This window comes from Schistocerca piceifrons, chromosome X, assembly GCF_021461385.2.
Source record: "Schistocerca piceifrons isolate TAMUIC-IGC-003096 chromosome X, iqSchPice1.1, whole genome shotgun sequence".
In the NCBI taxonomy this organism is placed as follows: Eukaryota; Metazoa; Arthropoda; class Insecta; order Orthoptera; family Acrididae; genus Schistocerca; species Schistocerca piceifrons.
This window is the reverse complement of record NC_060149.1, coordinates 311,217,254-311,244,729: the sequence shown is the minus strand read 5'-3', so window position 1 is coordinate 311,244,729 and position 27,476 is coordinate 311,217,254. Positions and strand designations below refer to the sequence as shown.

The window sequence follows — 27,476 nt, the reverse complement described above, 5'->3', positions numbered from 1 at the left end:
TTGTGGGTTCAACGTCAACATCGCTATCGTAGCGCAACGCCACCTACCGTTAAAATTTGTCTGTCTCTCTCATTGTCGCTATAAACCGAAGGTAATGGACCAGTGTGCCTTGAGCAGATGTGCAAGATACCTTGCAGACGTACGTACGAAACGTACTATCAGATCAGTGAGTTTGAAAGAGGGTACAAATTGGAGATCGTGTGGAATGAAGTGTTCCGGCACTGCAACGGGTGCGTGCAGAATGGTTCGCGGAAGGCTGCAGAACACGACGAGATAGATCAAGTCACACCTCCCTCCGAGTAGATCGACACCTCATCTGACTGGCATTGCAGGACAGATCTGCGTCGCCCACAGCTCTAGCGCGACAGTGGAACAGTGTAACACATCGTACACTATCAGAGGTGACAGTACGTCGCCGTTTATTTTCTCCCCCTACCTTTATGACATGTGCATAGACACACTAGACGGCAATGGTGTATGGAAGGACCTCACTGGGAACAAGAATGGCATCAGATAATGATTTCGGACGAATCCAGGTTCTGTTTGTTTGAAAATGATGGCCGCGTTTTGGCTCGCTGCAGATAGGGGGAGCGGCATCACATTTACTGCATTCGCACAAGACATACAGAGCCAGCTCAAAACCCTAAGGTGTGGGATGCTGTTGGATACAAACACAAATCACAGTTGGTTCATGTCCAGAGCACAATGACCAGTGTGACCTACGTGAACGACATCCTGCGACCTGCAGCCATACCCCCCCCCCCAAAAAAAATGGCTCTGAGCACTATGGAACTTAACATCTGAGGTCATCAGTCCCCTAGAACTTGGAACTACTTAAACCTAACTAACCTAAGGACATCACACACATCCGTGCCCGAGGCAGGATTCGAACCTGCAACCGTAGCGGTCGCGCGGTTCCAGACTGAAGCGCCTAGAACCGCTCGGCCACATCGGCCGGCTACCTAGCCATACCCTTTCTGCACAACGTACCAGACGACATTTTTCAGCAAGACAATGCACGACCATATGTTGCTGCGCCAACACGTGCCTTCTTGGTGTCACAGAATGTCAGCCTTTTGTCCTGGTCTACCAGATCACGAGACTTGTCGCCAATCGGAAATGTGTGGAATATGGTGAAATGACGGGTGCAGCGCTTTGACCCAATGCCAACCACAACAGATGAACTTTGGAACCAGGTGAGTGTAGCATGGATGGCTGCACCACCGGACGCCATTCGCGTCTTATACTTGTCGATGCCATTGCGCATGGAACTAGTTATCAGGGCCTATGGCGGATCCTGTGGCTACTAGGCAACAGGACACATGCTGAACCGAAGTGACTGAAATGCTAACCATTTCTGCAGAACATACTAATGTACATGACCTGTGAATATGAACGTCTTATCTCTAGTCGTTCAAGGTGTTCTGTTTTTTTCTGAACATGAGTGTATTTTTAGGATTTTATTTAATATAAAAGTACTTATTTAAAATACAAGACGAAGAATGAAAATTATGCAACATTTTTATGAACTAACTCGAATATAAAATTCAAACACAAGTAGTAAAGGACAAGGAAGCAATCACTACCTGAACACTTTTACAAGGTAGTCGGTATGTACTACTGTTGCTGGTATATTTACTGCAACCTGATACGTTTATTATAGACAGAACATTGAATGTAATTTTTATTACTGAATTTACGTTTCCTGTGTACTACATGGATACCGCATACATGTTGTAAAATGTTATGATTTTCCCACATCCCATTCTAGATTTCAGATACCTATACTCTGACACTTGTTATGACGTTATCAACTTATCGAATATTTGACATCGATACTGATATCATAGACGTTGACACTAAAGTATGAATACTTACCCATATCAGTAACGCCGGAACGTCCCAAGGTAGACTATTTCAGCTAGTGTTTTTTGGATGGTGAAGGAAGGTGTTCAGTTGTAGTGGTGTAGAGATGCGTTCACGATCTAGGGAAGACGTTACTGTTGTTTTCAGAGGAAAGTTACTAGCTGTGTTCTAAGTATGGAGATGTAAGTCAGTTATTAGATATTGTGAGGAAGAGTATGGCAGGGTCGTGTTCCTGCTACGGAGATGGCTTCAGCTTCGTCATGGACTGGAATAGAAAGTATTTTGCTCTGATAAGGACGAGTGCTGCTACTGTGCTGTTCCGATAAGATTGTTGAGATCGAGGAGAGATATGAGTGACTGTAGATGTTATTCAGACTTTAAGCAAAGTGTGTGGAAATCTCTGTGCTTGCCAGTACGTAGCCAGGATAACAGCACATAAGATGGATATCCGTGATCAGAGTAACGAACCTTACAGGTATGTTATGACCACTGTAAGCGTCAAGAGGTTCTTGAGAAAGTCCTTGAAGAGTGCCATCACTGTCTTCATCAATTGGAAGCAGAAGTGTTCTTACAGATTTAATTTATAAGTTCAAAGGAACAACTTATTATATTGTTGAGGTGTGTGGAAAGATGAGAATGTAGGTTATAGTTGTGTTTTCAAAACAGGTTAGGTTTTCACCTAAAATCACTCCCAGACTCTTCGCTAAGGATGAAAAATTTATGTCTGATCCATTTGGGACGACAGATCGGAGGCATTCTGAAATTTCGGACTAGTGACCTTAGAATGACCAGCCAGAATCGCTTGAATTTTTGCTTGAGCTTTAACGCTATACTCGGTGTCAATTGTGCTAGTGGACGCAGATCAACATTGACGTCCCATATTGTTACTCTCAAGTTATTGGTTTTGGACTTACGTATAACTGAAAGTTTTTAGCATACATGTAGTATTAATAGTGATACAGAACTGGTGACACATCACTGACATACGAAGAGAAAAATACAAGAACTAATACTGAACCAAGCGAAACCTTTGATACTACCTGTTTCCATCATGAGCTTGCAGTGCCATACATTACGCATTGTTGTCGCAATACCGTGTACGAAAGAAACCATTGTACTGCATTTGGAGGATTACACATGAAACTATGAAATCTAGGGCGTGATGTCCCTGCACTCTTAAAACCATGTGATAGTCGCATCTTGTCAGCCATTTCGTATCTTCAGTTTGCCTGCTACTTTTATTACAGCAGATGTCGTATTACAATGTTTGTGGAGCCTGACTGGAATTCGTCCAGTCGGTTATTCGTTCTTAAGTTGTCGGAAAGCTGATGATGGACTATATATTCTGATACCTTTGACAGCGTATGAAAAATATAAATGGGATATTAGTGAGGGGGTGCTGTAGAAATATCTTTTTAAGGTTGTTATTTGAAAAATCTCTTTTTCCGGGTCAATGGTAAAACGCATACAGTCAGTGAGTGGTTGCTGATACCTGTTATTGTGGGCTGCAACGGTTCAATTATAATCTCATTCATCTGCACTGTAGCGTTATCATCCACAGCAGATCTTGAGCTGATACGTGCGATGAAGAATTTGGCTGTATTGTGAGTAAAAAGCTCCAGAAAGAATTTTTTGTAGTTATTATTCTTACCTCTTTGAAATAATCATTGAGTCTTGTTTTTGCGACAAACTGACGTCTGAAGATGGTAAGAAAATTCTGAATCCAAATACCGTCTCTGCAAGTTTTGGACACGCAACAGTTTTCCAGGAATTTTGTGAAACATATCTTATTTTTGTCTGCAGTTCAGTGGTAGCCTTCGGAAAAGAGAAATAGCCATTTATTACCCTGAGAGGGACAAGTGGTTCGGCTACAGCTTTTACGTTGTCCATCCCTAGACCATTTAGATCTTTCCATGGGACATCTGGTCTGTGTTTGCTAATATATGGGCATGCCTGAGTTCCTAATGATCGACTTACTCGGTTCGACATCTGTTTAGACACAATATGATTTTCCAAAGTAGGACATCCTTTGTCTTTGTTATGGGATGCGTCTCTGATGTTCATGTGCTGTTTTGGCTGATGAATAAACCAAGGAGCAGGCAACGTGCCACAATGATGATGATGATAATGACGATAAGCGTATTGTCATATTTGCATCGAAATACCTACACACAGTAGTAAAAATCAGTATAAACGTAGGGTTCCGCGAAAGTAATAGTACAATGTCAAGCATAAACGTATCGAATTTACTATGAAAGCAGTAGATACATATAAAACATAAACATATTTTCTTTCATAACATGAGTAACAGAGTAGGACCTTTGCATTTCCTGCATGGAAATTGGTATAAAGGCACTCACTGTCCTGTTGTGTTATTAGATTGTTGGTACTTTGTCCAACCTTCGTTCTTTCTAATTATCTCAGAGATTCTCTTCGGCATTGATTCTGTCAGGGTTTGTAGCTCTTTCAGTGAAATTATCCTCCACTCTTTTGGTACCGCTCTTTTCAGCTTACATACTGCCTCAAATTGCCTTCCATTGCAATTAACACGCCTTGCAAGTATCCTCCAAATGTTTCTCAAAGGAATCAAATCCGGGATATTTGCAGGTCAGGGCAAGAAGTCAAAATCTTTATCTTCAGACCACTTTTTGGTCGTAGCAGAAACATGCACAGATGCATTATCTTGTTAAAACATTAGACTACCATACCCTAGGTCCTCATATATTCTAATCAATTCTGTCTCTAGCATCTCAGTGTACATGTCAGTGTTCATTCTAGTGTCTAGCCAAGCAATGCGTGACTTACCTTTAGCGCAGAAGGCTGCCCAACTCATAACTCTTCCACCGTCAAAACTTCTGCTCATTCTTACCTGCTGCTCCGTTCTCATATCATGCCAGTAGTACTGAAATCCATCCTGCCCATCTAAATTGAAATTCTTCTCATCACTGAAGAACACTTTATCCCATTCTAAAATCCATGAAGTGGAAACTCATGTCTAGCCAGTTTATGTTTGGGTGTTAGAGCGAGTTTCTGCAGTCGTTTCTTGAATGAAAAATGTTTGTCTAGTGACAAAACTTGTCGTACACGTCTGGCAGTTACCGCCAACTGTAGATCAGCAACAAGCTGAGAAGAACAACAGTTTGTGGGCCTTGCTTTGCGCGAAAGTAATGCTTCCTATGTCTCAGATAATCTTTTATTTTGCCAATATTTTCAGTGCTGTCCATATCGTGCGCCCAGTCTAACGAAATTATCATTCACTGTACTTGAACAGTTCGGTTTCTACATCTACATGGATACTCTGCAAATCAGAGGCTTCATCGAACATCCTTCACAATTCTCTGTTATTCCAATCTCGTATAGCGCGCGAAAAGAACGAACACCTATATCATTCCCTACGAGCTATGATTTCCCTTATTTTATCATGGTGATCGTTTCTCGTTATGTAGCTCGGTGTCAACAAAATATTTTCCCATTCAGAGGAGAAAGTTGGTGATTGGAATTTCGTGAGATGATTCCGCCGGAACGAAAAACGCCTTTATTTTAATGATGTCCACCCCAAATTCATTTCAGTAACACTCTCTCCCCTGTTTCGCAGTAATACAAAACGTGCTGTCCTTCTTTGAACTTTTTTGATGTTCTCCGTTAATCCTATCTGGTAAGGATCCTACACCTTACAGCAGTATTCTAAAAGAGGACGGACAAGCGTAGTGTAGGCGGTCTCCTTAGTAGATTTGTTACATTTTCTAAGTGTCCTGCCAGTAAAACGCAATCTTTGGTTAGCCTTCCCCACAACATTTTCTACGTGTTCCTTCCAATTTAACTTGTTCGTAATTGTAATACCTAGCTGTTTAGCTGAATTTACGGCCTTTAGAGTTGACTGATCTATCGTGTAACCTAAGTTTAGCACTCATGTGGATGACCTCGCACTTTTCGTTATTTAGAATCAATAACCAATTTTCGCATCATAAAAATATCTTTTCTAAATCGTTTTGCAGTTTGTTTTAATCGTCTGATGACTTTATTAGTCGATAAACGACAGCGTCATCTGCAAACAACCTAAGACGGCTGCTCAGATTGTCTCCCAAATTGTTCATATAGATAAGGAACAGCAAAGGGCCTATAACACCCCTTGGGGAACGCCGGAAACCACTTGTTTTACTTTATGACTTTTTCTCGACAATCTGACGATTAGAGAGTGCTTTTTCATCACATGATAACTGTTTTGCGTGTGACACTTGTAACGCTACCGCCCTGCTCGGACGTACGTTAGCTCTATAAAGCCTGTACTGTAATAAGTTCACGGGCTTCACCTTATAAACAAGGATTTTAGTACATAAGTTGACCGCGTGTATCTAATGGAAGCAAGATCGGACTTATACTCAGTCAATAACTACAGTGATGCATCAAGCAAATGTAAAGTATAATTGCTCGTTCGCATGGACAAGAAGTACACACAGGAGATGCTAACAACGATTAATAATTCGGTCGCCAGCCTAATTAGGCAATGAGAGAGTTTTTCCTTGTACAAGTGGGTGCATGTACAAGCATAACTACACGTAGTAACGTTGCGTTATATGGCAAAGTTTGGAACCAGAAAAATCCACTGAACTAAAATTTTCTCTTTTTGTACTAATTTGGACAAGCTAAATTTACACAACACCACACAGCAATGACTACTACGAACTGCATTTTGTATATTGATCAGACTGAAATCGGGCGTGGATTACCCTGGCATCGACAATCTTGAAAGTACACATACAATGTCACTATTAAGTATGGAAAAACACTAATACACTTAGGATTAATATAGAATTTAGCTTTACTGGTCAAATCTGATCAGCACATTTCAAGGTTTGAAAGAATGGACGAGAGAAGGGGGGGGACCCTGAAACTGTTATGGTCGTTAAACTGAAACTATTAAGTACTGAAGGCAAATTAACACTCAAAATTATCAATCTATGGATAACTACTCTTTTGTCTTACTTCTGAATAATTTAACTGTCATTATTTCTGTCTCAAATTAATTAAATAACATCGCTAACTCAATTCAAAAAACTCTCTTCCAATTCAGTCATACTTTTGTTCTTTACCAACATTTGCAATAACACACAGAACTTTAGACTTCTTTATTGCATAGATTAATCTGCTGATGATTTTCGTTAACACTAACATTAAACTTTCAGTTCAGGATACTCGGGTTGCACAATACGAGGTAAGGACCCTGTCTAGGTCAGTGATCAGGATCAGTAATGGCTAAGGCAATTCTGGTAAAAGTCACGTTATTATTGAACAATTAGAAACTGTTTCGACACTGGTCCACACAGATACACTTCTAAAGATGAAATAAAGGTTTGACCTGTGCAAGTCGGTGCGGCGGATGGCGGGCAGCGAGATAGCGGGCAGCACGGCACACATACAAACACGGCTAAGGCTCACACTACGTCGGCACTTTCCATCTTCTTAGCGTCGTAATCTTTCCAATTTTGTGCCTCAGAATATAGCCATGCCAAGTAGTCGTCGGAATCGGTTCATCCGAGGCTCAATGGAATCCACTTTTCCTTGGTAGCCTCCTCGGTACAGTACATGTTCCTCTGACCGACACCCAACTCCGACCGTTGCTCGCCTCCGACTGTAATACTGAGCCCGTTGTGCCGAACCGCGCCAGTGTGCGTTTTCCCGCGCTCGCCTGCCTCCACCTTTTCCCGCTCCCCTACAGGTAGGGTATTCACCACAGGTTTTCTACTACACATATCCTAATGCATTACCTACGTATGGACCAAGTGTATAAATTACAATTTTCACATCTTACAATAGTTTTAACCTTAAATACACTTCCCTTTGATTACCACATTATTTGAAATCTAACATAAATAATAATATTCATTTCAAAAGTTGCTCACAGTCTCTTTAACATAACGATACGAACCGAAAAAGAAGTTCAAAATATTGCTTACATTAATTTATCTAAATTCATAGAGAAAAAAATTGTTATATGTACAGTTGTCGTTACACATGCCCCTGTTTCCAGAAAATTTTCTTAAGTCCAAATTTTATGGGAACACTACATCTTACAATTATACAGTGGTTCTGAATCTTTACTTAAATGTCCAAAAGGTTTACACTACATATTTCCTTTTACTCACTGTATATAGGTTTACACTCTTTTAACACATCAAGAATAATTACTTGTCATTTACTCAAGTGCCTTTTGCACAGTCCAACTTCCCATCATAACATTACTAAAATAGCAATTTAATCATTTTTTCTAAATTTCTCAAAGAAATAATTTAAAATTCTGGAATACAAACATTTAACTACAAAAACAATTGCATATTTTGTATACACTATAAGATAATTTGTCGCTGCTTGCTTTGAATAGCAGTCCATTTCCTTACTTACTAAACAAAACACACACATATATTCAGAAAATTAAGTACACATATTTGCTGCCTATTCTGCGGATTTGGGCAGTCCTTTTCACTTCATTTTGTTACATCTCCTGGATCACATTTACAATTTTCCATTGACTATTTATTTGCCCTCATTGGTATTTGGCAGTCCTTCATATTATGGTTCATACACTGCCCATTTTCATTTTTGACAGTCCCATCTTTTATCTGGATGATAGCATTTATCCTTTCTTTTTAGTCCTTTTCTCCATACATTTTTACAGTTACAGTACAATTGGTAATCTGAAACTCACATAACTACATTAGCACACTTTCAAGGGTATACAGACATTTATAAAAATTAGTTACATTTAGAATAACTTGGGTTCAGTATAAGATACAGCATGTTTACTCGTTCCTAGGAACATACAGTTTCAGATCCACCACGTTTCTTACACCTAAAGGTCTTTTGGATTTTGGGTAGATCAGGTAGTAAGCATTATCGTGTGGAATGTTCTGTATTATATATGGCCCATTATAAATATAATTAAATTTTGAAATTTCATGGTTTAGTTCACTAGACTTTTCGTGGGTTTTTTAAATGAACATAATCTCCAATTTTAAATTTTGAAACTTTTAAATTTTTATTGTGTCTTTTAGATCTAGATTCAGCTTTTTGCTTTGCCCTTTTTATCACCAATTCTTTCTTTTGATCCAATCCCAAACTTGTACAAGGTGGAAACTCTAGTTTTTCTTCAATTAAACTTTTACTACTTCTGCCTAACAAAATCTCTTCCGGTGGACATCCTGTAGTTTCATGATGTAGAGTGTTCATGACATTCTCAAAATCCGATATAAATCTGCCCCAGGCTCTAATTCAACAAAACAATAATTCACTTTCAGATAACACTGAGTTACAGTAATAATAAAGTCATACATAATAATATATACAAATACAGCACCCTGCCCCCAGTCTCTTTATTAACAAGGCAGTCTTTTATGGTTCATCAAACAGTCACTTAAGTCTGGTGGCTTTTTAGGCCTCTGGAGTTCAAAGTCTTTGCTTACTTGAACTCTTCGCAAAATAAACACTGAGTCGTCAGGTGGTTCTTTCTTTCTTTGTTCGGTCTCAACGTCTGGATTTTGTTTTGAAGTTTCTTCATCATTAGGTACAATATCGCAATTAACTGCATCCCTATTATTTTCACTGATTTTCTCATACCCTCTTTCAGTAAAAGTATATTCATTTTCCTTTACACCTGAAAATTCATCTTCACTAGAATCACCACTACTCTCTTCCTCAACATCAGATTCACTTAAGTACGCTACTTTTGCACAATAGGGAGAGTTAGTACATTCATTTTCGTCTGTATTTGCGTATCTTTCATCATCCGAACTATCGTCGTAATCCGACCATTCCGGATCGCTTTCAGGTTCTAACATAAAAGCTTTTCTGAGACAGGCACTAAATTCTTCCTCTGTATTGTCGTCAGGTTTGGATTTTAAATCCATCTCCTCTTTTGGCAAAACGGCCTCATCATCAGCTTTATTTACATCTATTGTGACTTCATATTCTGTGTAATCCTCGTGGACTTTAATTACTTTCAGGTAATCATCTGCCCCTTCTCCACGGTGCCTCTCGGTAGCAGCTTGTACTATTGGCGGACTGTTAGCAGAAGTTATTTCTTCGTCAATGCTGAGGATTTCATCCTCCAAATCCTTCCTATCATTAACCTTCCTCCTATCGGCAGCACGCGTACTTTGCGCGGCGCTATTTATTCTCCCCTCTTCAAATTTGGGCTACGTCACTTTATGGACGTCCCTACTATCTCTATTTTCACCAACTAATTTCTTTGTCTCATACTCCCTTTTAAAATCCTCCCACTCACATTGCTTTAGGCCCTTGTACAGATCATCGATCTGCACACGCCAATCAGTTACTTCTGCTAATTCATCCTCGCCTTTTATCTCATTGCAAACACTGCTAACCGCACCTCTCTGTGTATTCACAGTTTCATTTATTGTTTCCTTTGCCACGGAATTATCACTCGTAAAATTTTCATTAGCTCTTACGGCTATGTTCGTAGCTACTGCTGCCGTTTTGCTAGCGGCTTCTTTCCGAACAGATGTTCTGCTAGGCTGGGCCGTTGCCCTCTGATGCTCCACTCGCCTGTTAACATGTAGCGCTCTGTGCGGCAGAGATGACTCATTCTGGCTCGCACCTGACGCTTGTTTCGCCACAACACGTCGCGGCGTTCCATGTCCGTCCCTAGCCTGTCTCATTACATTACGGTCGGTCCGGTATCTTTTCTTAATTCGGGGCCGGTATGTATTGTCCGCTTCCGTTTGGCCCGCAACGTTCGCGGAAATTAGTTTCCCGCGTCGTTATTATTTTGCGCGGTATACTCTCGACCGCGACCTGGATAACTTCCTCTGCCTCTTCCTCTGCCTCTTCCTCTCTGTATTATATTGACGCGAAATCCATCGTCGTCATTTCGTTCGTCATTGCGTCGGTTATTACGGTTACCAAAATTTTGATAATTGGCACGACTTTCGCGCCAATGATCTTCGTCTTCGACTCTTTCGAGAAATGCTTTGAAGCTACGATGATTGCTTCCTACATACCTCTTTGAATCTTGTGGAAGCTTTTTATATAACTCCCAGATAATTTCTGAATCTGACCTTCGGCCTCTTAAATGCGTCAATTTCCGGTACCAATACTCGCAGAAATCTTTCAAAGAATTCCTGCCCCTGTTATCATGCTGTTTGACCATGATAAACTCGCGCCATAAATGGTCCTGCTTTTGTTCAGACCAATATTCTTCCGTAAATCTTTGCCTAAATTCTTCGAACGTCATTCGTTCGGTATTTAAATTTATTCCCCAGCGCTTAGCGTCACCTGCTAAGGTGCTAATTACCACATTTATCTTTTCCTGATCAGACAAGTGCTCAGGAAATACTCTCTCGCAATTTTTGATAAAATCTAACGGATGCCACCCGTTATGTTTCTTGGCTGGGTCGAAGCGTTCCTCGCCTTCTAATAGCTTCGTAATCGGTGTGCCATTACAGACAACACCAGGCCTTTCTTTAATTTTGCTCTCCAGATCGAAAATTCTGCCTTGAATTTTCGTAGTATTTTGTTCACAATTTTGAACACATCCGGTTACTTTTTTATCTAAATCCCTTTCAGTTTCTAAAATTACCTTTTCCAACTGTGATATCCCGTGTTGACATTCGTTTACGATCTCAGTTTTAAGACCGAAAACTTTTTCGTCTATCTTAGTTTCAACCAGAGGTTCTACTTTCTCTTGGATGTTGAGAATTTCAACATCGGATCTACTATTAATGTTTCCAATTTCCTCCTGCATAGTATCCATATTTTTGTTAATGGTATCAATTTCAAATTTCAGAGTATTTACCACAGAACTTAAATTACCTACTTTTTGTTCTACCTGTTCTATTTGTTTACTAATTTTAATTCCCTGTCCTTCGACCTGTGCTTTAATTTGATCCACGTGTGTTTTAAGCTGTTCATTCTGTGTTTTGAGCTGACGTCCCTGTGTTTTGAGCTGCTCGTCAACGTGCGTTTTAAGCTGCTCATTCTGCGTTTTGAGCTGCTAGTTCTGTATTTTGAGCTGCTCACTCTGTCCTGCAATTTGTTTGGTTAATTGTTCAAATAAATCGTTCATGCTTAAAATTTTCACACTGTTTTGTTCTACGGAATCTGTGTGTTCCGGTTCTACTTCATAAGTTTCTTTCGGTTCTTTCTTTATCTGTGGAGAATCAAATATGTCAGTGGATTCGTTCACGTACCCACCATCATCTACAAAGTCACCCTCTTCTTTCTGTTTTGTCCCTTGCTGTGTTCGAGACGATCTCGACATTTCAATCTGTTCGCTGACGTGTTCATGGTATTGTATGTACGCCAATTGTCTTCCGCTAACGCCATCTGTTATCTGGCCGCGTAAACTCCTGCTACTGCCAGCCGCATTCTCCATTTCGCTTGGCGCATCTACCCTGCCTACGTTCCTGTCCATATTGAATGCCAATAACACCACACTATTACACTTGACTCCCACTGCAGTTTATTTTACTGAATATTATTATAATTCGTGCCACTGAACATCCACTGTTTGATCTTTACGTTAATTTGTAACCGACAACAACTGGATGTCCTGTCACCGGGAAGCCACTTGTAACGCTACCGCCCTGCTCGGACGTACGTTAGCTCTATAAAGCCTGTACTGTAATAAGTTCACGGGCTTCACCTTATAAACAAGGATTTTAGTACATAAGTTGACCGCGTGTATCTAATGGAAGCAAGATCGGACTTATACTCAGTCAATAACTACAGTGATGCATCAAGCAAATGTAAAGTATAATTACTCGTTCGCATGGACAAGAAGTACACACAGTAGATGCTAACAACGATTAATAATTCGGTCGCCAGCCTAATTAGGCAATGAGAGAGTTTTTCCTTGTACAAGTGGGTGCATGTACAAGCATAACTACACGTGGTAACGTTGCGTTATATGGCAAAGTTTGGAACCAGAAAAATCCACTGAACTAAAGTTTTCTCTTTTTTTACTAATTTGGACAAGCTAAATTTACACAACACCACACAGCAATGACTACTACGAACTGCATTTTGTATATTGATCAGACTGAAATCGGGCGTGGATTACCCTGGCATCGACAATCTTGAAAGTACACACACAATGTCACTATTAAGTATGGAAAAACACTAATACACTTAGGATTAATATAGAATTTAGCTTTACTGGTCAAATCTGATCAGCACATTTCAAGGTTTGAAAGAATGGACGAGAGAAGGGGGGGACCCTGAAACTGTTATGGTCGTTAAACTGAAACTATTAAGTACTGAAGGCAAATTAACACTCAAAATTATCAATCTATGGATAACTACTCTTTTGTCTTACTTCTGAATAATTTAACTGTCATTATTTCTGTCTCAAATTAATTAAATAACATCGCTAACTCAATTCAAAAAACTCTCTTCCAATTCAGTCATACTTTTGTTCTTTACCAACATTTGCAATAACACACAGAACTTTAGACTTCTTTATTGCATAGATTAATCTGCTGATGATTTTCGTTAACACTAACATTAAACTTTCAGTTCAGGATACTCGGGTTGCACAATACGAGGTAAGGACCCTGTCTAGGTCAGTGATCAGGATCAGTAATGGCTAAGGCAATTCTGGTAAAAGTCACGTTATTATTGAACAATTAGAAACAGTTTCGACACTGGTCCACACAGATACACTTCTAAAGATGAAATAAAGGTTTGACCTGTGCAAGTCGGTGCGGCGGATGGCGGGCAGCGAGATAGCGGGCAGCACGGCACACATACAAGCACGGCTAAGGCTCACACTACATCGGCACTTTCCATCTTCTTAGCGTCGTAATCTTTCCAATTTTGTGCCTCAGAATATAGCCATGCCAAGTAGTCGTCGGAATCGGTTCATCCGAGGCTCAATGGAATCCACTTTTCCTGGGTAGCCTCCTCGGTACAGTACATGTTCCTCTGACCGACACCCAACTCCGACCGTTGCTCGCCTCCGACTGTAATACTGAGCCCGTTGTGCCGAACCGCGCCAGTGTGCGTTTTCCCGCGCTCGCCTGCCTCCACCTTTTCCCGCTCCCCTACAGGTAGGGTATTCACCACAGGTTTTCTACTACACATATCCTAATGCATTACCTACGTATGGAACAAGTGTATAAATTACAATTTTCACATCTTACAACAGTTTTAACCTTAAATACACTTCCCTTTGATTACCACATTATTTGAAATCTAACATAAATAATAATATTCATTTCAAAAGTTGCTCACAGTCTCTTTAACATAACGATACGAACCGAAAAAGAAGTTCAAAACATTGCTTACATTAATTTATCTAAATTCATAGAGAAAAAAATTATTATATGTACAGTTGTCTTTACACACTGTCACAAGCGTGGTTTATGTACAAAACACGCAATGTCACTAATAGTGTATGTTTCCTATCTGCAGTAAGGGCACGTACGCACACGCTAACACCGCTCAGAACCGACTGCTTTTATATCGTGTTCTACCCTCTACCACCTGAATCGTTGATATCTTGTTGTATACTGTCATCAAATGCGATACCATTTCATTATATTTATTGGTATACTGGGCCTAAAACTATTGCATATACATTGTGCACAGAAATTCCAACCGACAATGTCAATTTTCCTGCAAATATCCATGTCTTTATACCGATTACCACTACTGTAGAACTACGTATTCACTTCATCTCCCACTGAAGAGGAGCAGAGTTCGGCCGTCCTGTGTTCGTTTTACAGTCTCCCAAAATCGTTTAAGGTGTATGCGGGGATTTTTGTTTTAGTCATGGCTGATTTCCATCCCCATCCTTGCGCAATGTACAGGGCTATTACAAATGATTGAAGCGATTTCATAAATTCACTGTAGCTCCATTCATTGACATATGGTCACGACACACTACAGATACGTAGAAAAACTCATAAAGTCTTGTTCAGCTGAAGCCGCACTTCAAGTTTCTGCCGCCAGAGCGCTCGAGAGCGCAGTGAGGCAAAATGGCGATAGGAGCCGAGAAAGCGTATGTCGTGCTTGAAACGAACTCACATCAGTCAGTCATAACAGTGCAACGACACTTCAGGACGAAGTTCAACAAAGATCCACCAACTGCTAACTCCATTCGGCGATGGTATCCGCAGTTTAAAGCTTCTGGATGCCTCTGTAAGGGGAAATCAACGGGTCGGCCTGCAGTGAGCGAAGAAACGGTTGAACGCGTGCGGGCAAGTTTCACGCGTAGCTCGCGGAAGTCGACGAATAAAGCAAGCAGGGAGCTAAACGTAGCACAGCCGACGGTTTGGAAAATCTTACGAAAAAGGCTAAAGCAGAAGCCTTACCGTTTACAATTGCTACAAGGCCTGACACCCGATGACAAAGTCAAACGCTTTGAATTTTCGGCGCGGTTGCAACAGCTCATGGAAGAGGATGCGTTCAGTGCGAAACTTGTTTTCAGTGATGAAGCAACATTTTTTCTTAATGGTGAAGTGAACAGACACAATGTGCGAATCTGGGCGGTAGAGAATCCTCACGCATTCGTGCAGCAAATTCGCAATTCACCAAAAGTTAACGTGTTTTGTGCAGTCTCACGGTTTAAAGTTTACAGCCCCTTTTTCTTCTGCGAAAAAAACGTTACAGGACACGTGTATCTGGACATGCTGGAAAATTGGCTCATGCCACAACTGGAGACAGACAGCGCCGACAGGATGGTGCTCCACCGCACTTCCATCATGATGTTCGGCATTTCTTAAACAGGAGATTGGAAAACCGATGGATCGGTCGTGGTGGAGATCATGATCAGCAATTCATGTCATGGCCTCCACGCTCTCCCGACTTAACCCCATGCGATTTCTTTCTGTGGGGTTATGTGAAAGATTCAGTGTTTAAACCTTCTCTACCAAGAAACGTGCCAGAACTGCGAGCTCGCATCAACGATGCTTTCGAACTCATTGATGGGGACACGCTGCGCCGAGTGTGGGAGGAACTTGATTATCGGCTTGATGTCTGCCAAATCACTAAAGGGGCACATATCGAACATTTGTGAAGGCCTAAAAAAACTTTTTGAGTTTTTGTATGTGTGTGCAAAGCATTGTGAAAATATCTCAAATAATAAAGTTATTGTAGAGCTGTGAAATCGCTTCAATCATTTATAATAACCCTGTATAAGGGGAAGTCAAATGAAAACAGGAGAGATGGTAAAAGTAAGTAAACTGTTTCTTATTTCAAAAGTAATCCCCATAACGGTTAATACATTTATCCCACTGTGAGACAAGATGGTCAATGCTTTCACAGAAAAACGAATGCGGCTGCTTACGGAACCACGATTGTACCCAGCCGTCCGAAGCAGATCGACGGCCACTCATTTCTTACTCTAGGACTCCAAAAATATGGAAATCGCATGGGGAGAAATCGCGACTGTATGGTCCATCCCCGGTAGCTGAGTGGTCAGCGCGACAGAATGTCAATGCTAAGGGCCCGGGTTCGATTCCTGGCTGGGTTGGAGATTTTTCTCCGCTCAGGGACTGGGTGTTCTGTTACCCTAATCATCATCATTTCATCCCCATCGACGCGCAAGTCGCCGAAGTGGCGTCAAATCGAAAGACTTGCACCCGGCGAACGGTCTACCCGACTGGAGGCCCTAGTCACACGACATTTACATTTTATTTGTGACTGTACGGAGGATGTGTAAGGGCTTGCCGGCCGAAGTGGCCGTGCGGTTAAAGGCGCTGCAGTCTGGAACCGCAAGACCGCTACGGTCGCAGGTTCGAATCCTGCCTCGGGCATGGATGTTTGTGATGTCCTTAGGTTAGTTAGGTTTAACTAGTTCTAAGTTCTAGGGGACTAATGACCTCAGCAGTTGAGTCCCATAGTGCTCAGAGCCATTTGAACCATTTTTTTGTAAGGGCTTCCCAGGAAACTTCTGCAGCGCAGTCGACACAACCCTGCGAACATGTGGGTGGGTATTATTCTGTAACAGAATGATCCTGTCTGTCGACATTCCTGGGCGTTTGAACATGATGGTACGCTTCAATTTTTGCAATGTGTCCACGTAGCACTGTGCGTTAATTGTGGCGCCGCGTTCCAGAAACTCAACAGCAGCGGGGCCGTGCAGTCAAAGAGAAAGGTCATCATGACTTTCCGGGAGCTGGCGTGCACGGCTTTGGTGTTTTTCGGTGAGAGTGAGCCCAGATGTTTGCAATGTTGGCTCTGACGCTTGTTCTCCGGCTCGAAATATGTTCATCTCCACCGACAGTACGGGACGGGAAACGGTGTTCCTCATCGTGATTCCGTTCCAGGTGCTGCAGTGATGCCAACATTCTCTTTAACTTCTCCTCCTCCGTCAGGCACTGGGGATCCCACTGCGCACAGATTTTGCGTAACTTCAGATATTGTGTCGCGATATCGTGAGCGGTACCGTGTCTTATGCCCAACAAGAGCCGTATGTCTTCCACCGTCCGCTGTCGATCATTTTTGAATGCAGCATCCACCGCAGCAGTGGCAGAAGGAATAATGTCACGAGGAGCCTGTCTTATCCGACTACTGTCTTTCAGTGACACCCGACCTTCTCGAAATCGTTTATTCCACGCAAACAGCCCCTCACACGGCGTACTATGTCCGCCATACATAGCAGATATTCGCGAATGGATTTCACTTCCCGACACTCCTTCCGCAGTCTAAAAGGGCGCTACACCTCGCTGTTCCTCTTTTCCGACCTCCATAGTGACGCAGGACACACACACGACTTGCTGGCCTGACGTCGCGCACTTCTAACGGACAGATAACACAGAGGTGAAGGTTCGCGCTGTTCCTTCCGACTCCGAATAGAAGCCACTTCTATATACAGGGTGTTACAAAAAGGTACGGTCAAACTTTCAGGAAACATTCCTCACACACAAATAAAGAAAAGATGTTATGTGGACATGTGCCCGGAAACGCTTATTTTCCATGTTAGAGCTCATTTTAGTTTCGTCAGTATGTACTGTACTTTCTCGATTCACCGCCATGATTTCATACGGGATACTCTACCTGAGCTGCTAGAACATGTGCCTTTACAAGTACGACACAACATGTGGTTCATGCACGATGGAGCTCCTGCGCATTTCAGTCGAAGTGTTCGTACGCTTCTCAACAACAGATTCGGTGACCGATGGATTGGTAGAGGCGGACCAGTTCCATGGCCTCCACGCTCTCGTGACCTCAACCCTCTTGACTTTCATTTATGGGGGCATTTGAAAGCTCTTGTCTACGCAACCCCGGTACCAAATGTAGAGACTCTTCGTGCTGCCGGCCTGTGTGGCCGAGCGGTTCTAGGTGCTACAGTGTGGAACCGCGCGACCGCTACGGTCGCAGGTTGGAATCCTGCCTCGGGCATGGATGTGTGTGATGTCCTTAGGTTAGTTAGGTTTAAGTAGTTCTAAGTTCTAGGGGACTGATGACCTCAGAAGTGAAGTCCCATAGTGCTCAGAGCCATTTGAACCATTTGAATCTTCGTGCTCGTATTGTGGACGGCTGTGATACAATACGCCATTCTCTAGGGCTGCATCAGCGCATCAGGGATTCCATGAGACGGAAGGTGGATGCATGTATCCTCGCTAACGGAGGACATTTTGAACATTTCCTGTAACAAAGTGTTTGAAGTCACGCTGGTACGTTCTGTTGCTGTGTGTTTCCATTCCATGATTAATGTGATTTGAAGAGAAGTAATAAAATGAGCTCTAACATGGTAAGTAAGCGTTTCCGGACACATGTCCACATAACATATTTTCTTTATTTGTGTGTGAGGAATGTTTCCTGAAAGTTTGGCCGTACCTTTTTGTAACACCCTATACACCTACCTGCGTTACCAACGTCCGCGCCATGCTAGTTACATAGCCTGTCTCGTTTCTATTTGACTCTCCCTTATAAGATTGTGCTCCGTACCTGATGACCTGCTAGTCGATGAGACATTGAACCATGATCTCCTGTTCTTCATAATGCATGAAAGGGAGTTAGTCATTTTTTCTATCTTTAGGAGAGAGTATTTGTCATAAAGTCAAAGATGTCTATCAGAAAAAGTCACGAAGTTTCTCTGTTATGACCAGGGAAGAGAAGGGAGGCGCATCCCTAACTATGTTCTGCACATCGGCATGAATTTACGATTATTTGGTGCGTTTAAGGTCTCTGTAAGTAGTCAGCTGTCGTTTATTCCTTAGGCATTACAGCGAACATGCCAGGCAAATTATTTCATGAGCAGACATTGGCAGCAAACGTCTTAGGGCTTTAAATGCAAATACAACTATACGATCGTCGTCATCAGCAGCAGCCATTTAATATCCACTGATGAATAAAGGCCTCATCTACGCTCTTCGATGCCTTAAGGACCTCAGCAATACGGACCTGTGTTGCACTTACGAGTTTTTTTTTTAAAGTCACTTGCTCATCTACCATTTGGTTGTTATCTCGATCTTTTCTTCATTTCTGGCACCCAGCAGTGAACTTACTTGTTCCATCAATCAGTCCGGCGGACTTCACCGACTCAAACGAAAAGAAACAGTTTCTGCGAAAACTAACACGAAACCGAAGAGTCTACTTAAAATGCAGTTTACAAAGTACCACGAAAGAAATCTTAATCAGGTACCTCCGAGAAATAACCAACCTAATAACACACAAATACGTATTTTTAAATAACTTTTGTGGAATAGCAGTTAAGGAAATTCACTCCAGTATGACGGATGTTCTAGAAAAATACTAGCCAGAAGAAGTAGGACATAATAATCATTCACACAACTTACGACTTTACAACAGTAGCAAACCATAGAAACCACAAGCTGCCATACCTGCTATGGTTTAATTGTGGTTTCTCCACATAGTAAACAGCTGCTTGTGAGTATGTTCCCACCAGCAAGAAATGAGAATAAAATACAGGTAACAAAAAAGGAAAACAACTCCATAATGATACCATGTCGTTCTTAATAAAATGCAGCACAACTGTATAACGCTCCTACCAACTTGCCCAAGAAAGAAGTCCTGACATTGATTTCCTCTGGTTTTGATGTTATAAAAAACGCGACTGCAGGAAATAAATCCCACTAAATGCAATGAAGGTAATATTAACCAAACGGTATTACATTTAAAGACAAAGAAAATATTGATACAGAGTAATATTAATGTATGTAATATTAGTATTAATTAACAGCAACGTGTAATAACACTGTGCTGATTAATAGATGTAAGTACTCGTAAGACTAAACTGCTGCTTAATAAGTAAACCAATTATTTTAGGAAGTATAGGAAGTGATAAGGGATATAAATTACAAATAAATTACTAAATAACAGATAACTATGTTCTGCGATGACTGAAACAAGAAGAGCTACATCATAAGATCTTTTTTGGTCGTAGTGAAGTACGCCACGAACTTGACGTTGGTTTCACGAACTACAGCTTGGCGTCAGTCACCTCCAGCCCTTCAGACTCCGTCTGACGTAACGCTGACCTCCTCAACAGCGATATCATAGCGTGTGGGGGGATGATATAATGAGTTATACAATATGAACTACATCTCATTGGCATGTAGCATGCCTTGTGGTTGAAGGTTCTTTTGCAAAGGTTTTTACTATTATCAAGATTCGGGTGCTTAATCTAAATGAAAAGGGGGATTATGGTTTAAAGCTCCGTCGTAGGCGAGGACAATGTAGATGTAGCATCAACTCGGGTTGGAGAGCTATAGGGAATGTTGGCCGTGACGTTCTTAAGGGGGGCTATCCCGGTCTTTACCTTAGGCGACTTGCGGAAAATATAATCTGATGGTAGGAAGTGCTACAACCGCGCTCCTTCAGAATCCTAGTTCACTGCCTTAATTACTGCTCCACCTTTCTCGGTTGGCTGTTAGGCCAAGATCCCAGTATCCCGCGACGAACATAGTTGACCTGTCATGCCAGACGGTTGTTTTGTAAGCACTCCCAGAGCTTACAGGGGGCACTCATAAGGCGACAATAGGAAAACCAGAACCGTAGCTGGCCAATACTGAGCGAATTCATCTGAGATGCTCTCCATTTGGCACTACACGAGGGGCACCTACACAGAAATATTGCAGAAATATACGTAAACCATTTTTACTGCTCTTGATCTTTCACTGGTGAATGTAACGACGGCATAAAAGAGAATAGTTTAGTGCAGGCATTCATGAAACAGTTCGTTCACACTCCACCGTTCTATTCACAATTTCAAAAAGGTACGGAGTGTAGTATGTTGACACCACGATTTCTGCATCCTACACTGATCATTTCCTAACGGACATAGACGAGGCGTATCTAGAATAGGCGAGATCACCTGAGCTTAATATTATCAAACCAGAAGTTTATCTTTTTGTAGTGGCTTCGCTATCTCAGCTCGTTAAATCATAAGAGAACAGCAACAATGTGATGCAATTTGTTTTCATCAGTGCAAATTTGTATCCTAGTCGTAGCAGGCAGAAGGCTAGTGCGGATTCGTCGACCCCGCCCAAGAAGATCGTCGTGCTGGGAGCTGGCTTCGTCAGCGCGCCAGTCGTCGAGTATCTAGACAGGGAGGAGAACGTCGAAATCGTCCTTGGTGAGTAATACGAGTATTTATTCCTCCCATGTAACTGTCTTTCACTTTTACACGTCCAAGGCTTCCACATCAGTTACTCAAAAAGTTTACGAACAAAATGAGTCCAAATACTTTATGCACCCACACATTTTCTCACGTCTACTGATGATATTTCCACAGACATATTTTCCTGTTATCTTTCCTCTGTCGCTCAGAAGCTGATGTAAATAATTATTTGTTAGATCTTAAGTTAAGTATTATCAGCCCTCAGGAACAGACGCTGTTCTCAATCGATAATCGTTCATCGACTTTTAGTATTTAGCTTTTGGTTGGTATCCATATATGAGAGATCGCATCACCTGCAATCACCGAAACCCGTACAGGAATCGCATGCATCTGTCTATCACTCATAGCGTCATCTACATGTCGGAATGCTAGTAAAAATCATACTAGGGAGATTGAACAGAAAAGATCCAGCTATTTCATGTTTTCGTAACTATTTCAAGACACTCAGCAGCGCTCTTCGCCATTCAAAACCTCTTATATACATATATAGAACATATATAGAACCCCGGCAGTCACACAGGGCAAGATCAAACATAGATAGGTTTCTCAAAACATTTCAAGCCAATTATAGCTGAATACTCAGAACAAAGGTTTGTGCGAAGTGCTGGAGTATCGTTTAACGAAAGAATCAGCAGTAGGTTGGCGGATGGTTTTAGTTGAAACACGGCATCAATAAAACCAAGCTTCATTGTCTATAAAATCCAGTGCCAGAAGCACAGCTTGCGGATGTTTTCGGTATTTCTTTGCATCACCTCACACGGTCTGTTATCTGGTGCTCTGTTAAGTAATGTGATACCTACAGAGAATAATGTGAACTCTCTTATGCAAGTAAAGCGAAAATTTTATAGCGTGACTGATCCCTTGTTACCTCTCGGAAAAAACTGACCGAAAGATACAGCAAAACTGACAGGAGAATCTCCAATGTTTACCTAAACTGCAGTTTTTCGTACGTCTAAACGTGAACATTGGAACAGTCTGCATTGTCTACCTGGATCCTAACACTACAAAATTTCTTTTAAGACGGGATGGTTTCGTAAGGGTTATTTAATATGAAATTAACGTATCACGTGAGATTTTTGAATGCTGTTCCTATACTACTTGTAGCACATGCTAGGCCTGTCCTTTTAAAATTTGTACACTGCCGATGCTGTGAGTACATTCTTTTTAGATTAATTGAAAAACATCATATTAGTCATGTTCTGAGGCATCAAGGGATCACCAATTTAGTACTGGAGGGCAGCGTGGAGGGTAAAAATCGTAGAGGGAGACCAAGAGATGAATACACTAAGCAGATTCAGAAGGATGTAGGCTGCAGTAGGTACTGGGAGATGAAGAGGCTTGCACAGGATAGAGCAGCATGGAGAGCTGCATCAAACCAGTCTCAGGACTGAAGACCACAACAACAACAACAACAACAGTCAATAATCAATAGATCGCAAAGCTCCAGAGCCTGGTAGAGCTGGCTCGCCGTTTTCCGCAATTCTTCAAGAAAATTCTAGTATAGTTGTCAAGTTATGCCTCATTTATTATATCTGGAAACAGAATTTTCTTTTATAACAACCTGTAGTCTCTCTAATTGAATGATTTCTGTTTTTAAGATAGATGTCAAATTGACCTACTATAGCTAAACCGCCTGCAGTGACTTCGCCATCGACGAGATTCTAAATCTCAAGCAAAAAATATCTTTTATACTTTGGTATATGACTTTTAAATTAACACATGCACAATAGACATGTAGTCAAAGGTTTTTAATAAATCCTTCATTGTGGTTCACACATTGTTTTGCACACTCTCTAAGGGAGTTCTGAACTGACTTGCGAGTATTGGCAACATTACTCTGTACACAAGTATTGTTCGAGGGAAGATATCATTCAGGTTCAGGTAAATAGTCCGAGCAAGTGAAATTTGTTTCAGGCAACGAGAGCCGCACTGTACCATGTTGCACTTCGGAAAAAGAAAGATTCCTAGAGGCTAATCAACTGAAAAAAAAAAGATCTACTATAATCGTTTATGATCTCCATGATTATGAAAAACTAAAAAGAATATGGAACAGAGACGCCCTTGGCTCACTGTGTCTCAAATATTTTCTAAATTGCATCGTTGCCCTTCCAGGTTCACATTTCACTTGATCGGATCAAACTCACTGGAGAGCTTATCTTTATCTGTGTGATGGTTGGTTGATACAGTAAAGGGGACCAAACAATGAGGTCAAAAAAAGGTCAAATGTGTGTGAAATCTTATGGGACTTAACTGCAAAGGTCATCGGTCCCTAAGCTTACACACTACTTAACCTAAATTATCCTGAGGACAAACACACACACCCATGCCCGAGGGAGGACTCGAACGTCCGCCGGAACCAAAACAATGAGGTCATCGGTCCCATCAGATTAGGGAAGAAAATCGGCCGTGCCCTTTCAAAGAAGCCGTCTCGGCATTTTCGTGAAGCGATTTAGGGAAATCACGGAAAATCTAAATCAGGATGGGCGGCCGCGCGTTTGAACCGTCGTCCTCCCGAATGCGAGTCCAGTGTGCAGACCACTGCACCACGTCGCTCGGTTTATCTGTGTGATCTGGCAGCTCCTCTCGAGGAGTAATAGTCTTGTTTACTGTAGATAAAACTGGTGATTGCATGTGTTACCCACAAACGCAACCTATACTACTGCAAAAGTGAGAGCTCCGTCGTTTTTACACGTCAGAAATAGAGACTGAGATACAAACAACACACACTCCGTCCTTCTTAGAAGCAGAGGGCCATTATGTGTCACACTACTCAACTCTCTACTGATTTAAAAGCCCAAGAGATACAGAAATACAAACATACCTCCTTTAGCTATGCAGTATGGGTCCTGTCCCAGACTATTACAGTCGTCATGAAAGAGCAGGACAGGATGTGATGGTGAAGTCCTAATTACACTCGAGAGCACCAAGGAAGCATTATTGTCAGTAACACATTTATTGCGCAGAAATACAGGATTGTCTTCCAAAGCGCCGCGGCATTCCCGATCCGGCAGAGTAGCGCCCCATCAGCTGTGGAAGGCCGACACACGCTCGTCTCGCAGCAGCACGACTAGTGCAGCGAAGAGTTGGGCGTCTACTACCCCACTGGGCAATAGTCGACCGCGGAATCCAGTGGCCTCCACCTCTGCGTATCGATCTCCAAAGTGCTCTCCCGGACATCGAAGATATGCATTCAGGAGTCTCGACCAAGTTCCACCTGAAGTCCTTGCTGGCTCGCAGGCTGGCTTCTCAGTCCCCATTCAGGAAACAGGACCAGCAGGGTCAGTGTCTGCCACAGGAATGGGATGAGCTGCAGAATTGGCCACCCACTGAAAGGCAGATGAAGGACAGTGTCCAGGTCACGCAGATCAAACCTCCAGCAGATATGAAGGGTGATGGTGAGCTCCACGACCTGTTATTGTTGTCTCGGAAGTTGGCAGTGCAGCTGGGAGCAGCAGCGTCCTTCCAGCCAATTTCGTGGTTCTGTAGACGATCGAAGATAGCTAGGAAGGCCGAGGGTCGACCTCTATATCCTCCCCTCTCACTGGATAGCTGATACTGACGTAAGGGCTGAGATAATGCTCTAGGTAGTTGCCAATCAGCACTCATTAATCAGTAATTAGTTAAGAAAGGCAAGATATTTATATTAGCACTTCCAGTCCATTCTGCGACGTTGGGCATGGCTAGGACATCACATGTACTGGTTTCACCTAGCTGTCAGCTCTCCTAGTGACTTCAGACTTTCACAACTTCACCTTTCACAGGCTCTTTCCCGCTGGCCAGACACCTGATTACTTAAAGCTGTGTTATACCTAGCCTTTATTACGAAACTCTGCTTTGCCACTAGTATGACAGTATCTCTCGGGTTCCATGATATCATTATGCTTCGCTTGCAGATATGGGCACTCGGTCGTTGCCCCATGTTGCGACAGCTTCCTTGTTTGCCGCAACTCGCACAGCATGTCCTCCTAGCTTGATGTCTACTGGTCGTTGACACAGCCAGTTCAGTTTATGGGAGCTGCCAAGGTAGAACTTGGATGAACTTTTTATGTTCACTGGGGATAATATCCTGGGGCATAACAGTACTTATCACACATTGTATTTACTTTTTACAATCGGTTTAATAATTTTTCTCTTGTACTCTGTTATTCGACAAAGCAGCTGCGATCCCAGCATGGCAGGAACTAACTTGGTCTTGTGAAGAGGTGCAGCCACGTTCCAGACAGACATAATACTCATTGTAACCTCATTCTGTGAAAGATATTGCTGTACAGAACCATACGTCTATGCTTTGTAGAGAAACACCCAGAAAAATTATTTTATCTGGGAAACGGGAGGGGGGAGGGGGGGGGGGGGAGACGCAAATTTAAAATGTACCAGATGCAGGATGCACGAGTTGTCATGTGTGAACGTTAAAAAAATACGAGTTGCGATGAGAGCACGACAGTGTCTTCAAAGGAGGATACAAGATGAGCATCAACAAAAGCAAAACGAGGATAACGGAATATAGTCTAATTAAATCACATGATGCTGAGGGAATTGGATTAGGAAATGAGACACTTAAAGTAATAGAAAAGTTTTTCTATTTGGGGAGCAAAATAACTGATGATGGTCGAAGTAGAGAGGATATAAAATTTAGACTGGCAGTGGCAGGGGAAACGTTTTTGAAGAAGAGAAATTTGTTAACTTAGAGTATAGATTTAAGTGTCAGGAAGTCTTTCCTTAAAGTATTTGTATGGAGCGTAGCCATGTATGGAAGTGAAACATGGACGATAACTAGTTTAGACAAAAAGAGAACAGAAGCTTTCGAAATGTGGTGCTACAGAAGAATGCTGAAGATTAGATTGGTAGTTCACGTAACTGATGAGGAGGTACTGAGTAGAATTGGGGAGAAGAGGAATTTGTAGCACAACTTGACTAGAAGAAAGAATCGGTTGGTAGAACATGTTCTGAGGCATCAAAGGGTCACCAGTTTAGTACTGGAGGGCAGCGTGGAGGGTAAAAATCGTAGAGGGAGACCAAGAGATGAATACACTAAGCAGATTCAGAAGGATGTAGGTTGCAATAGCTACTTGGAGATGAAGAAGCTTGCGCAGGATAGAGTAGCATGGAGGGCTGCATCAAACCAGTCTCTGGACTGAAGACCAAAACACAAGGTAAATGAAGCAGCGGAATTCAACGACCACTGGTTTATTTACAGGATATGTGGATTCACATGCAGGACTGTGACGACTGGTTGCTGGAACAATGGCATTGTGCAAGGAGTCTTGAAGAGTAATGTACTAACTGATGTCCTAGACGTGTCAGCGTTTCTCTTTTAACTGTACCGAATCTACATCTACATCTACATGGATACTCTGCAAATCACATTTAAGTGCCTGGCAAAGGGTTCATCGAACCATTTTCAGAATTCTCTATTATTCCAATCTCGTATAGCGTGCGGAAAGAACGAACATGTATATCTTTCCGTACGAGCTCTGATTTCCCTTATTTTATCGTGGTGATAGTGTCTCCTTATGTAGGTCGGACTCAAAAAAACAATTTCGCATTCGGAGGAGAATGTTGGTGACTGGAATTTCGTGAGGAGATTCCGTCCCAACGAAAAACGCCTTTGTTTTAATGATGTCCCGCCCAAATCCTGTATCATTTCAGTGACACTCTCTCCCATATGTTGCGATAATACAAAGCGTGCTGCCCTCCTCTGAACTTTTTCAATGTACTCCGTCAATCCTACCTGGTAACGATCTCCCACCGCGCAGCAGTATTCTAAAAGAGAACGGACAAGCGTAGTGTAGGCAGTCTCCTTAGTAGATCTGTTGCATTTTCTAAGTGTCCTGCCAATAAAGCACAGTCTTTGGTTAGCCTTCCCCACAACATTTTCTATGTGTTCATTCCAATTTAAGTTGTTCGTAATTGTAATTCTTAGGTATTTAGTTGAATTTACGGCATTTAGATTTGACTGATTTATCGTGTAACCGAAGTTTAACAGATTCCGTTAAGTGCAATGCTA

General features: G+C 41.9%; 1 protein-coding gene across 1 annotated transcript in view; it reads left to right on the top strand.

The window, feature by feature from the left end:
* Window positions 1-27,476, top strand: part of LOC124721402 (alpha-aminoadipic semialdehyde synthase, mitochondrial) — a 285,169-nt gene that overhangs the window by 133,078 nt on the left and 124,615 nt on the right. Inside the window, exon 11 of the mRNA XM_047246342.1 lies at window positions 21,294-21,424. Coding sequence (XP_047102298.1) covers window positions 21,294-21,424 — 131 coding nt within the window. The remainder of the gene's footprint in view (window positions 1-21,293; window positions 21,425-27,476) is intronic.